Below are 14,390 nucleotides of genomic sequence, written 5' to 3'. Positions count from 1 at the left end.
GTTTTAACTCATATCTAAACCCAAGAACAAAAATCAATAGTTTTTCATCTTACGGTCCTAAAATGTAGTGGCCGCATTCGTTTTCACTCTTATTTTACCTGGTAATCCTGCCATTAACACACTTCTTTTTCTAGGCTGACAACCACACTTGAGCAGCGTAGTCACCCTAGGACTAGAAGTGAGCTAGGTCTACCTAACACTGTTAGGACTACATAACACCTCTCTTTCTTTTTATAACAGGGGAAGTTGTCTTGAAGTACATGGAGATACCAGGGAACAATGCTAACTAATAACAGTCCAGAGGTAGAGAATACAGGAAGTTAAGCCGGCCATATGTGGTTCGAATCTCGGCCGGTTCAGCAGGAAGGGGCAGGCTGAATGTATCAAGTTAATTAATCGAGTTGATCTGTTCCTGCTGAAATGGCTGGGATTCGAACCGTTAATAGGCAGGCTGAATGTACCAAGTTGATCTATGGAATTAATCGGTTCCTGCTTAATTGGCCAAGATTCTAACCGTTAATGGGCAGGCTGAATGTACCATGTTAAGCAACCAATCAACTTGGGTACAACCAGCCTGCCGGATTCTCTTGTGATTATCACTAGGAGCTGCTATAGGCGTCAATGATAATTTCAGTCTTCGCCTGGCAGGGGCTGCTACCCCTGCCCGCCCCTCACCCCCCTGACAGGAGAAGACAATAGCCCAGAAGGAGGGATTCCTGCATCAACACTGTGCTGATGGGGGAAGCAAGACAATTTCTTTCCTGCAACCAGTGGTTGCAGGAAAGAGATTTGCTCCATGTATGGTCAGCCTTATCAACTCACCAGCTCTGGCTGGGAGAACAGCTATTATTGCACTTGTTAAACTAATATAATGAAATGTTTTCAATTGTTTACCATACCAATAGCGGGGAAATAAGAGGAATTTATTGTTAGTGTTTACAAACACTTAGGGTTTACTTGTATATTATATTTTAATTTTGAATATTGTCATAAATGTAAGGTTATGAAAACAAATTAGATGTACCCAAATGTAAATTGAATGAAAAAAATATTACTTTACACAGAAATAAATGTTAGCTGTTCTTATAGGCTGCCAACAAAAGACCATTGTTTTATGTTTGCCGTTACCATTAGTGTGAAATGAGGTGCAATTATTTCCATATGTTGCATACAGTAGGGGCCATGCCAACTAAAAACAAGCCATGCTGTATATCCAGTATTTTTCCCAAGGGGCATCGTAATCACAGCAGTTATATAGTAATCCTATTGCAACCACATCCATTACAGCAGGAGTGTCGGGCATAGGCTGTTATGGGCGAGGGCCATCATCATCCAGTAAGTAGTCTTCCCTTCATTGGGCGGACTGTCTGCGAGGATTTGAGGCTTTCCTGCACACAGGCTGTGGTTTATTGACCTTTACAAGAAGTAGAGTGGGGAGATCAAATGAAGGGACCACCTTAATCTAAACACTCAGTGGTCTGCTTGTCTGAAAGCAGCTGCTCTGAGCAGGAAAAATAAACATTTTCTTTACAAACGGGTTTAATATGACCCAAAAGCAGCTTGGAAAATGTTCCTGAAGTCTGGTTTGTGAGTGAAGGAGTTAGAGTTGTGGCCTCTGGACAGAGCACCCAGTCCTGCACAGAGAGCTCTTTCTAAGCACTGACCCAAGCTGTACAGTTCTTTCCTTTGAATAACATTCCCCCTGCAAAAACACCTTTCAGTTCTAATGCAGCATGTACTGTATGTGCAATTACAGCTATCTGGCTACCTGCCAGCCTTATAGGATCAAAGGGCAATTCATGCCAAGTCTAGAGAGCTCCACCTTGTAGGATGACTGTGGATGAAGTACAGAGTACCCTGTGCATGAGGCTCTACCAGACGGCAGCATACGGAGCAGTGAGTTACATGGCAACGCACATCTACATACATTACTATCCACAGCTTTCTGTAAGTACTGCTAGAACTGCAGCAGGCCAATCGTGGTCTCTGCTCTTTTATAACTGACCATACACTATACAATCTGATGGTACAATCTCCTTTAGATCCACCATCAACTATGTAGTACAAGGGTCTAGCTGCTTTGATATTAATTAAATGGATAGTTCAGGTTTGTTCTCATACAAATGCATAGCTTTGGTAAAGGTACGCACACATTACAATCCCGCCATACAATCATTGCACAATCATCTTTAGATGCACCAAAACTATATAACTTAAGGACCTATGTAAACTATCCTGTATTCAATTAGACAGGTCCATACACAATCTATTTGCTTTATTTGTCACCCTTCCTTATTCTTTAGCCTTGCTATGGTCTAATCATGGGTGCTCAACCTGTGGCCCTCCAGCTGTTCCTGAACTACAAATCCCTAGTTCCGCCACAGCTAATTTGCCACAGGTTGAGCACCCATGCTCTCATTTTTTATTATCCACATTAGTGGATTTTCATTGAACCACTCCATGAAGCTCACCGTAAATGTTACAATCTATACAATCTGTATCATCTTTGTGCATTCGCCTATACATTTACCAAAATGATGTAACATGAGCACCTACCCAAACTATCCAATCAATTGTATTCAGATAGACATGACCCTGCAATAATACCTGATTGCTGGTAGATCTAAAGGAAATCTTACAATAAGAATGTATTGTGTGTGGTGAGCTTTAATTAGATTGTACAATCAGATTGTATAGTGTATAGCGATTTTACTCACAAGTCACTTCATTCACTTACTTGTATAATGTTCTATGGTAGCTGATACCAGGGGTCCCAGGAAGCTGATGACGTACAAGGCAAGTGGAACTTTCCTGTTGAAACAAAGGTAGTTTAGAAATGTACAGCAATGTGTCCTATGTATTAAATGCATGGCAGACAAGTGTAGAAGTGTCCCATCCGCAGTGTTTGTCCTATGTCTCCCTATAGCTCCCAGTGCAGGTGCTGACACCTAAACATGTCCTAGCTGCAATTCACAGACATGTGTCATTAGTTGAATTTCCCTCCTCCATAGTTCAATCTTTGTTCTTACCAGGTGCCCTTCATGATTCCTTTTTCGTTGTCATTAGATCCCTGGTATCCCTGGGTACTAGTCTTTTTCACGGGCAATCTAATTATTTATAGGGGGTATCATTTTCTAGTATTTTGCCTACCAATCAGAGGAGGGCTGCTTAGCGTAGGACTCCACCTCTCCAGTTATTTGCATGTGTACACTGTGCCTGTGTGTGGATGGGCTGCTTCTGGAGGGGGCTCAGTGAGGGGTCTGCAATGAAGGTGGGCACACTGAGGATTTTAGTAGCTGAGAGCTTCGTATGATGTACTGGACATATTTATTCTCCGCTGATTAGGGATTCTGATTACCTATACACTGAGCATGGGATTTTTCACAAAGTGTGTTTCTAAATCAGGATTTAATCCATTGAGGTTTACATTTTTCTTTAAACAGTTTTGCAGGCAGTAATACCGTATTGTGAAATCCCTTTTTAAGGCTATAAAAGTCACTATACATCATACAATCTGATTGTACAATCCCCTTTAGATCTATCATCAACTATGTAGCGCAAGGGCCTGCCAGATTAAATAAGATCACCTGGATAGAATGGATGTGCTATTATTATATTGTTTTGGTAAAGCTAAAGGAGATTGTACAGAGATTTTAAAATCAGATTTTTTAGTGTATGGCCACCTTAAAGCAGTTGTATACCCGCTGATGTTTTTTTTTTTTTTTTACTCACCTGCAAAGGAAAAGGTATAATGAGCTAGTATGCACCGCATACTAGCTCATTATGAAATACTTACCTTAGAATGAGGCTCCGACATCGATATCCTCACTCCCGTGTGCGGGAGATTTCTTCCCAGCAGGGTCCGGCGTCTGCCGGACTTTCATCCCAGAATCCCCTGTGCGCATGCGCCGCTGCAGTCAGCGGCGCATTGCGAGGGGAATATCTCCTAAACCGTACAGATATATTTTTTTTACCTACAGGTAAGGCTTTCCTGCAGGTAAAAGTCCCAAAAATGACTATACAACCACTTTAACCGCTTCAGCTCCAGAAGGTTTTACCCCTTCCTGATCAGAGCACTTTTTGCGATTCAACATTGCGCCACTTTAACTGACAATTGCTCGGTCATTCGACATTGCACCCAAACAAAATTGATGTCCTTTTTTCCCACAAACACTAGGGGGCGATCAAGGGGTTAAGTGTGTCCTAGTGAGTGATTCTAACTGTGGGGTGGTGGGCTACCACTAACATGACAGAGATCACTGCTCCCTATGAGAGGGAGCAGTGATCTCTGTCATGTCACAAGGCAGAACAGGGAAATGCCTTGTGACACGATCGCCAGGACACCAGCGGACATGGAGTCCGCGGGTCCTGCGGGCACGGTCACGTTGTATGTGGTGGGCGTGCATACGCTCGCTAGCTCCGCCAATTAAAGGGGACATACAGGTACGCCCATTTGCCCACCACTGCCATTGTGCCGACGTATATCGTCGTGTGGTCATCGTCAAGTGGTTAAAGTGATAACACTTGGGTTTTTTTTTAAATAACAAACATGTCATACTTACCTGCTCTGTGCAGTGGTTTTGCACAGAGCAGCCCGATCCACCTCTTCTCAAGTCCCCCACTGATGCTGCTGGCTCCTCCTCCTTGCCCAGTGCTCCCTATAGCAAGTTGGTTGCTATGGGGCACTGGTGCTTGCTCGCTTCCGACCCCCGCTCTATGCATAAGACACATAGAGCCATGGCTCCGGCCCACTGTTCTCTCCTCATCGGCTCACTGGCTGTGATTGACAGCAGTGGGAGACAATGGCCAATAAGGAGACAGAAACCTGGGACAGCCAAGGCCCCTGTGCACATTGCTGGATTGAGAGAAGGCTCAGCGGAGTATTACAGGGGAAGCTGCACCCAGAAAGTAACCTTCAGCCTTTACAACCACTTTAAAGCTGCCCAAAGATGGATTGGTATCTCGGACAGTTCAGCAGGGACCATCCGAGATTCAATCCATCTATGGGCAGGCTGGTTGTACTTATGTGGATCCATCGATCGACTTCAGTACAGCTTGCCTGTCAGATTTTTTTCAATGTGATCACTGCCGGAGGCTATAGCAGCCAACAATGATCATTGGGTTCTGCTTGGCTGGGAAGGCTTCTCACCAGCAGAACACAATTGTGCTGTGGGAGGGATTCCCCCATTAACACTGATTGTGTTGATGGGGGAATCAAGCAATTTTCCTTCCTTCCACCACACCAGTTGTCTTTTCCTTACACCCATTGCATAATCTATGAGCTGCTTAAGAAGCAATAAGGATGTACAATAATGTACTAACCAAAAAGAACTAATTAAGTCGGCCACAGACAGATCAAAATTCAGCCGGTTCAGCAGGAACAGGACAAATTTCCATCCATGTATGGGCAGGCTGGTTGTATTGAAGCCAATCGCTTGATTGACTTTAGTACAACCAGCCTGTCTGTTTTTTCTCATTCAAGAAAAGGGAGAACACAATGGTTATTGCTAGTGGGTATAACAGTATAATAGCCTCTTGCGGGGTGCCTGGGGTCATCCCCTCTGTGGCAGCCAGCATCTCTTTAATTTGGGGGGGAGAGGACATGTGCTAGGGGGCTCTTTGGGAGCGGAGAGGACTTGTGCTTGGGTGGAGCAGATTTTATATCCAACCCCCTAAGACGAGTCCTCTTCCCTCCCAAAGTGCCCCCTAGCACACCCCCCCCCCCCCCCAATCACTCCAAGTGATCTTTGTAAACCAGCCCCCTCACCACCTTCACTATGTCCCTCTCCTCTGCAAGTCTTATGTAAAGTGTATTTACTACAGACCTCAAATCAGCATGGCTCAGACAGAATGGTGTGTCTCCTCCCCACCTCCTCCACCTGTCTGTCTACAGGAAAACATCACATTCGAGTAGAAGGAGGGGGTGAGTTCAGTGCACTCCGCTCTGCACTGTGTATGTGTCAGAGGCAATCGGCGGGGAGAGATGCCGGCTGCCATACAGAGATGTGCTTGTGGCATGCAGAACCCCAGATATGGGTAAGTGCAACCTTTTTATGGGGAATCAGAGCCGCCCGGGTGGCAATTGCCCTAGTCTGCCCCTGGGTACCGTAAAAGCATTATAATCCTTACTATCTGCACCTTATGTTTTTCACATGCCTAAGTAGTGCATTGACCATGCAGTTTCATGGTATCGTTTGTTGGCCTGTATGTACAGCCTATAGTAGAATAATTCTTCACATTCTGGAATCAGAAGTTTGTGTTTAACCACTTCTCATCCTGCTCATTGTCATATGACGTCCACAGATAGGATCTCCCATCCTGGGGGGGCGCCCACCGCATCGCCAAGGAGCCGATGTACGTGCCTGGCAGCCGCGATGTCCACCGAGTACCCGCGATCGCTCGTGACAAAGCAAAAGAATGAATCTGTATGTGTAACCTCCACGTCCTGTTAGGGGAGAGGAGACAGATCGTGTGTTCCTAATATATAGGAACACGGATCAGTCTCCCCCCCCCTAGTCAGTCCCACCTCCCACAGTTAGAATCACTACCTAGGTAACACATTTAACCCCTTGATCATCCACTAGTGTTAACTCCTTCCCTGTCAGTGACATTTATACAGTAATCAGAGCCTATTTATAGCTCTGATTGCTGTATAAATGTCAATGGTCCCAAAATATTGTCTAAAATGTTGGATCTGTCCGTCCCAGTGTCACAGTCTTGATAAAAAGATCACCGCCATTACTAGTAAAAAATATAATAATAATAATAAAAATGCCATAAATCAATAACCTCTTTTGTTGGCGCTATAACTTTTGCGCAAACCAATCAATATAAGCCTATTGCGATTTTTTTTTACCAATAATATGTAGATGAATAGATATCGGTCTAAACTGAGGGGAAAAAAATGTTTTTTTTTTTAATTGGGATATTTATTATAGCAAAAAGTAAAAAATATTGTGCTTTTTTCAAATTTGTCGCTCTTTTTTGTTTATAAACAAAACAATAAAAACCGCATTTGGCTACAATGTTGCATGACCACGCAATTGTCATTCAAAATGTTACAGCGCTGAAAGCTGAAAATTGGCCTGGGCATGAAGGGGGGTGAAAATTCCCAGTGTAACTGTCCACTTGTCACTTTAAATCTTTTGTTCAGCACTGACTGACAGGTGGAACCTTTATTGCCTTCCTCTTGTTTTTCTGGGGAATGTTTTAATCACCAGACACTTCCTGCTTACTCTAGTTTTGGAAAAGGGGCTTTCATTTAATTCAGCCTCCACATGCAAGTGAGCAGTACCTTGTGGGAAGGTGACAGTTTATGCAAGTTTTTTAAAGTTTAAAGTTTTCACCCCTTGGCAAGCGGAGCAAGGTATGCAGTAAAGGTGCATTGAATTGTCAGTATATATGTTTATAGGTATAAATTGAGTCCATGCTGTTAGTTAAAAGATATGCTGTAGACAATCCACATGTTTGAACATATAGCCATGCTTCCTTAAATGTTTAATGTTAATTTAGATATATGTGTATAGAATAGATAATGGAACACCACTTTGTAATTCTGTTGTAACCACCTTTTTGATGGTCTCTGTAAACTAATGTATTGTATGTCATTTTACAGTTTTCTAGGTGCAAATGGTGCTTTCGATGCTTATGGTGCTTCAAGTGTTTAAGGAGTCAAAAGATTAGTCTCTGTGGTGTTCAACCTTAATGCACACCTTTGAGACAAAAGAATAAAAGTACTGCACCCGTCAGAAGCTCTCCTCTCGTTATTTACTCAAAGCCTAAAGGAACCGCTAAAGTGAAAACTTGTCGCTGAGGTGGAGACTCAATGCCACATCTCTGTCATCTACGGCTGCGTCTCTGTTTTCATCAAACTGTGAGTAAGGGCTTCCCAATGCCTCGCAAGGACACATGCGAATGCCATCTTAGCAACAGAGAATAGGCTGAAAAGTAAACACATCACATGGACATTTAAATATGCTTAAGTGCCGGTTCACACAGCGGGCGATGCGAGGCGACACGACTCGCCTCGCCTCGCTCTCGCAAGTCGCCCCCGTTCTGTACAATGGAACCGTTCTGAGAGGAGCGACTCGAGTCGCTCCGACTCAGAAAAAAGGTTCCTGTACTACTTTTGGGCGACCTCGGGGCGACTTGCATTGACTTCTATACAGAAGTCATCTGCAAGTTGCCGCTGAGGTCGCGGCAGGTCGTGGCGAGGCAAGTCGGAGTCGCCTCGCCTCGCCTGCAGTGTGAACCGGCCCTTATACGCTGTCTGGAAATCACCTTTAATTAGTATACAAACCAAATCATTTATATTTTACTAAAGCAATGATTGTTATCATATTCATGATATGAGTGCCTAGTGTTTAGAGGCCTACTGTCAAATTGCAAACAACGCTATCTCTTAAGCTCCTAATCCACTAAACTGTCGTTAATTATGTAAAGGGTAAATTGTCTGGTTAAAAATATCATCAGTATATTCGTTTAACAACATTTTCTCATATGGTATGCGTTGTTTGCTAATCTTTGTAAGTTACAAGTGTAAATACCTATTTTCCTTCGTAGCCTATTGGTAGCAAGTTTGAGCCAACTCTTATTCAGATTAAGTTTCAGGCACACACACTTGAAAGGCATAGGCACACTAAAACAAAATGTTGTCACCCACTAAAGAAACATACAAACCCACTGAGTCACAACAAGTGCGGTCCAGCTCCAGAGAGCGAAGATTAACAGAAAAGGGCCAAGAAATGCACAAAGAAAAAGTTAAGAAAAATGAAATAGCATTAAACAAGGCGTACAACTCTTGGAAGGAGCTAGCAAAAGAAATTAGGATGAAATTAAAGCACTTCTGCCTAGCCGAAGACCTTGATACAAGAATGAAGGAGATTAAAGCCAAAGAAGAGTCCATTTGCCGTAATCATTCTACTACCTCATACCTATTTAAAAGAATGGATGCATGCACCACGTTAACATCTGCAACCTCACCAGCAAATGGCTAGAGAATGTGGAGGAAACCTTTAATGATCAACTTGAGAAGGAAAGAGTGATGATGGTACTTAATAAAGAAAAGCACAAGTCAGTCTTTGAAAACACAGAAACAGAAACTGTCCTGTCAGAGTCATTACCAGACTCTAGCTCAAGCTCAAGAGCCACTTCCAGATCTTCTGGCAAACGCGCAGACGCAGAAGCGGACCTTGCAGCCAAGATAGAACAGGCAAAGGTGATGCAACAGATTCATGAGCAACAAGTTAAGCTCAGCTGCGCAAAATGGAGACAGAAATTAAACCTAAATTAGATAAGGAAAAGACAAGACTGCAACAGCTACAAGCATAAAATGAAGTCAAGGTAGCTGCAGCAAGAGTGAAAGCTTACAATGCCTATGATATTTTTGAATATTGTAAACAGGAGACAGACAACAAGGTGCAAAACCTTTACAAAAAAATTAACCACAAACCTCATTGAATCTGAAAGCTGTGTCATTTCAACCTTCAAATACACCAATTGAGGAGTCAAGACCACAAGAAGAAGGTAGTCTAATTCCAGGACTTGCAAGTCTGCTCATCTCCAACTGTCTCTCTATACCTGAACCAACTGTATTTACAGGTGATCCTTTAAAGTTCATAGATTGGAAAATATCCTTTATGGTGCTAATTGATCAAAAATCAATCCCTGTGTGCAAAAAAATGCTGCACTTGAAGAGGTATCTCAGTGGTGAAGCTCATAAGGCAGTGGAAGGTTTCTTCTATAGGAATTCAGAAGACACTTTTCTAGGTGCCTGGGGAATCCTACAGAACAGGTATGGAGGTCCATTCATAGTGCAAAGAGCTTTCAGAGAAAGGCTGACTAAATGGCCAAATATATCAGCAAACAACCCTGTAGCATTAAGAGTGCTTGCTGATTTACTTCAAGGCTGTATGGAGGCCATTCCCCACGTTAAAGGCCTAGCTATTCTAAATTATTGTGAAGAAAACCACAAGCTTCTCAAGAAACTGCCTGAATGGGTCATGCGTAGATGGAGTCGCATCATTGTGGATGAATTAGACAAGTCTCAAGAATACCCAACCTTTGCTCATTTCACAGAGTTCCTGCAGAAGGAAGCCAAAATAGCATGCAACCCCATTGCCTTCCCCTTCCTCTTCAGTGCTAAGACCACAGATGAGAGAATTCCCAAAAGAGCCAAGGTTCTCAACACAAGCACTCAAATGAAGCCCTCCACCTCCAATGTTCCAGAGATCTCAACTTCAAGACCAAAACCACCCTGCCTAGTCTGCAAAAACAAAACGCTCAGCACCATGACAGCCATGATACAGTTATATCAAGCCAAATTGCTCACGGTCTGCAAGTGCATGGTTTCAACTCTAAAGCTATAGTCCAACTCCGTCAAGCCTATATGAGAGACTTCATTCCAGTGGATAAGTCTCACATCCCCACCAAGGAGACCATACCTCAAGAATTTGGCAAACAAGTTACAGCCACTTCAAGACTGCGAAGTCGGACTGCTGATTGGTTATGATTGCCCATCAGCACTGGCTCCCTTGGAGGTCATTACGGGCTCCAAAGATGAACCCTTTGCTCAAAAAACTATGCTCAGCTGGAGCATCATAGGATCAGCAAATCCACATCTTGATAGACAGGGTAGCCAGAGCCTCATACACAGAGTCGCAGTAAAAGAAATGCCAATGCCCCCAGTCACTGATGTGTTAAAGGCTTTAGAAATAGACTTCTCTGAAAGAAATTATGAAGATGAGTACGTGTCTCAAGATGACGTTCGTTTTGTGCAGCTCCTCTCTGAAACCATAATGAAAAGGAAAGATGGACACTATGAGAGGCCATTACCCTTCAAAGACAACAGTCAACCAACATTACCAAACAATAAGAGGCTGGCCATTATTCGACTTCAACATCTAAAGAAAAGGCTAAAGGCAAATAAACAGTACTACGAACACTACACTGCATTAATGGACTAAACAATCAGAAGAGGTGATGCAGAACCAGCCCTTTCATTATCAGAGGAGGAAACAGTTTGGTACATCCCAGATCACAGGGTTTCTCACCCCAAGAAGCCAGACAAGTTAAGAATCATCTTTGATTGTTCAGCAAAGTTTCAAGGCATCTCCCTAAATGACAACTTAATGACAGGTCCCAACCTGATAAATTCTCTAGTGGGAGTCCTCTGTCGTTTCAGGAAGGAAGCAGTTGCTGTGATATGTGACATTGATAGGATGTTCCACCAGTTCTACATCCCCCCAGAAATGCACATTAACTTAAGGTTCCTTTGGTGGGAGAACGGCCAGTTAGAAACAGAACCAAAATAATACAGAATGCCCGTTCATCTCCAGGATGTGCCAACTTTGGCCTCAAGTATCTCGCACAACAACACAAGGCAGAATATCCTTCAGCATCAGCTTTCATTGAGAAGAAATTTTATGTCGACGACGGCCTAACCAGTGTTTCAACAATCAGTGAAGCTTCAAATCTAATCCTCGAATTGCAAGGATTATGTAAAAATACTGGCTTAAGACTATATAAGTTCAACTCTAATAAAAGGGACGTCCTGTCTTGTGTAGCTCCATCGGAAAGAGCAACAACTAGCGAACCTCTCAAACTTAACCCAGACTCAATATCAAAAAGACAAGTGCTTGGCATTCAGTGGTCAACTGAAAACGACACCTTCAGTTTCAGCATTGACATAAAGGATCGACCCTCAACTCGTTGTGGTATCCTGTCAGTTGTAGCCTCTCTTTACGATCCTCTAGGCTTCATAGCTCCCTTCATACTGAGTAGTGATCCCTTTTTGGTGATCTCTATAAACTAATATATTGTATGTCATTTTACAGTTTTCACAGTGCAAATGGTGCTAATGGTGAAAATGGTGCTTACAATGCTTATGATGCTTAAAGTATTTAAGAAGTCAAAAGATTAACCTCTGTGGTGTTCAAACTTAATGCATACCTTTGAGACGAAAGAATAAAAGTGCTGCACCCATCAGAAGCTCTCCTCTCCTTATTTACTCAAAGCCAATGGGCCGCTACACCCTGTATTGAGTGGGTTAAGCGTGCATGAGGCATGCTGCATGGCATTTCATAGGTTAATATCACTTAGTCTGATGTTCTACACGTGAAAACTGCATAACAATTAGATCTCACACAATCACAAGCAGGTAGAGCAATGGAGAGAAGAGGAATGTTTCATCGCATGAGCACTGCCACGTTTGTCATGCAACACAGAGGAAATTGTGAGGCGTGGATTGGATGCTGTGTAACCCAGAATTAGAAGTTGTCTTTCCCTTTAGTGAATAGGGACAGGCCAGGTGAATTAATTAATGGACTTCAAGGAATCAATCAGCCATGACACGATAAACTGGATCCACAATGCCAAACACATATTTTAATGTAAAGTGGACAAGCAGTTTCTGTTGGTAACAACAGATTTTTTGGGTACAGAAAAATCTATATGATCATTCTTGTATAACCTATAGAATATTTTAACTGTGTTTCCACCTTCCTTGCCATGATGGTGCATATACTGGGTACTGCTTATAATTTATGTAGTGTTGATTTATCCAATTATATGTTGCTATATCTATCAAAGAGAATTCCAGCCCTATCCTTACCTGGTTCCCACACTCACTGGGGAGACTGCAATTTTGGTGACACTATCCTGCTGTTGGGGTGGATTGTCACGTAAGTACCCCGTCCCCTTTTTTGCTAGTAATGTGGGCTCTATTCATGATGCACATGATAATATAGTTTGTATGATAATTGACCACCTGTGTACAAACCCACTTTGGCATGGGCATGCGTGTGCTCTATTACACGCATATATATGCACACATGTGTTTATACACATTTGCTATATTTTTTTTCTGTATTATCACTTATGTTTTACTATTCTGTAGGTTAATACTTTAAAAAACTCCCAAGGAAGTGGTCACCCTGTGAAATATGTTGAGAGGAAGTCTGGATTAACATCTACCATAGAGTCCCTACTGTTGTGGGGTATTATGTAAAGACATCCAGTCTTTGAAGGAGTTATTTCCCTATTTTGTTGTGTATGACTTCTGTATTAAAGGTGATTCTCTTTTTAAGAAATGTTTTGTAATAAATACAAGGATTTAAAACTTTATGTAGTGATGTGAGCTTAGTAGTACCATGAAAGTCCTTAGTGCCTTACAAAATTCTATTTAGAGCATTTTATTGTTAGAACAAAGGTACAATTACAACTTGTAATTTTGTAGCGCAATTAATCATTCCTTGTGATGATGTCATTTCTCCATATCGGCCGATAATCTTTGACTCAGCTCACTTGATTTTTTAAACTGAGAAAGGCGGTGCCAACATCTACCACCAATGGCTTGAATTTTGGCCTATTCAGCAGGAATTGGTGAAAATTGAAGCTGTGTATCTTAGGGCACTAGTTTAGATGGCTTTATTTAACAAGGTGCTCACAGTAATGTATTGTTCTTGGTTTCTTGGAGCCAGTTACTACAAGTAAAGGTGATTCAATATTTCAAGAACATTAAGAGTATAAAATGTGCACAGTTTGTAGCTGGGCATTTCAATCGTCAATAGGTGGAAAAGCTCCAACCCTATATGGTCACATATTAATGTAACAAATGTGCTTTATATGCTCAAGTACAGTATAGTCTTCCAGCAAAGGTGTACTTTAGAGTCCCCTAGAGGGACTGATATACTAACTGCAATAAACACGCTTTTACAGACATTCTTCGCCGAGCATCTGGGATCTGAATTTGCACAAAAAATAAACTTTGTTTCAAATAATTTAATATGCAGAAAAACATAAAAACAAACATCCTACTGAGAAGCTAATGCTCTGAATACAAAACAGTGCTCTCAATACAAAATTTCACTTTATTAACATTGTTTCAAGGAAGATAATTGTATATAAAATGCTTTAACAGAACAGCAGAACGAAATTACGTTGTATATTATTTACTTTAATTATATTTTGTAACGTGTTTAAATATTTGATGAAACACAATACATTTTTTTATTTATTTAAAGAATATTTATATAAAAGAATACCTTATAGTCAACTCCAAATGTGGGATTTTTTTTTGTTTTGTTTTGTTTTGTTTTGTTTTTGGATAGAGGGAGAGAAATGTGATAATAATCTCTGTAAAATGTTGAAATGCTTGTCTATATCCCCACTCAGTCCCTGTGGCTGGGACAGAGGAAAAGGAAGTAATGTAAATCCCTGCAGTAGAGAATGAGGTTGATTTACTAAAATAGTAGTCCAGGCTAGGGTGACCACATTTCCAAACTGCCAATTAGGGACACCCCCTCCCCCTTCCCAAAAAAAGATGATTTTTGATTTTTTTGACAATTTTTGGTATTATCAATCACACAACCGTAAAAAAAAAATGTTCCTGC

General features: G+C 41.9%; 1 protein-coding gene across 1 annotated transcript in view; it reads right to left on the bottom strand.

Annotated features, from left to right (window-relative positions):
* The window catches only part of COL9A1 (collagen type IX alpha 1 chain), a 178,013-nt gene extending 174,868 nt beyond the window's left edge, over nt 1-3,145 (bottom strand). The window contains exons 1-2 of the mRNA XM_077487414.1: nt 3,030-3,145; nt 2,738-2,811 (exon numbers count right to left, since the gene is read on the bottom strand). Of these exons, the coding sequence (XP_077343540.1) occupies nt 2,738-2,811; nt 3,030-3,043 (88 nt within the window). The 5' untranslated portion in view covers nt 3,044-3,145. The remainder of the gene's footprint in view (nt 1-2,737; nt 2,812-3,029) is intronic.
* Between the last annotated feature and the right edge of the window lie 11,245 nt (nt 3,146-14,390).

Source organism: Lithobates pipiens, unplaced genomic scaffold (assembly GCF_037356315.1).
Source record: "Lithobates pipiens isolate NorthernLeopardFrog02 unplaced genomic scaffold, aLitPip1_a1.2 Scaffold_18, whole genome shotgun sequence".
NCBI classification, from domain to species: domain Eukaryota; kingdom Metazoa; phylum Chordata; class Amphibia; order Anura; family Ranidae; genus Lithobates; species Lithobates pipiens.
The sequence above is the reverse complement of the archived record's forward strand: the minus strand, read 5'-3'. Positions and strand labels throughout refer to the sequence as shown.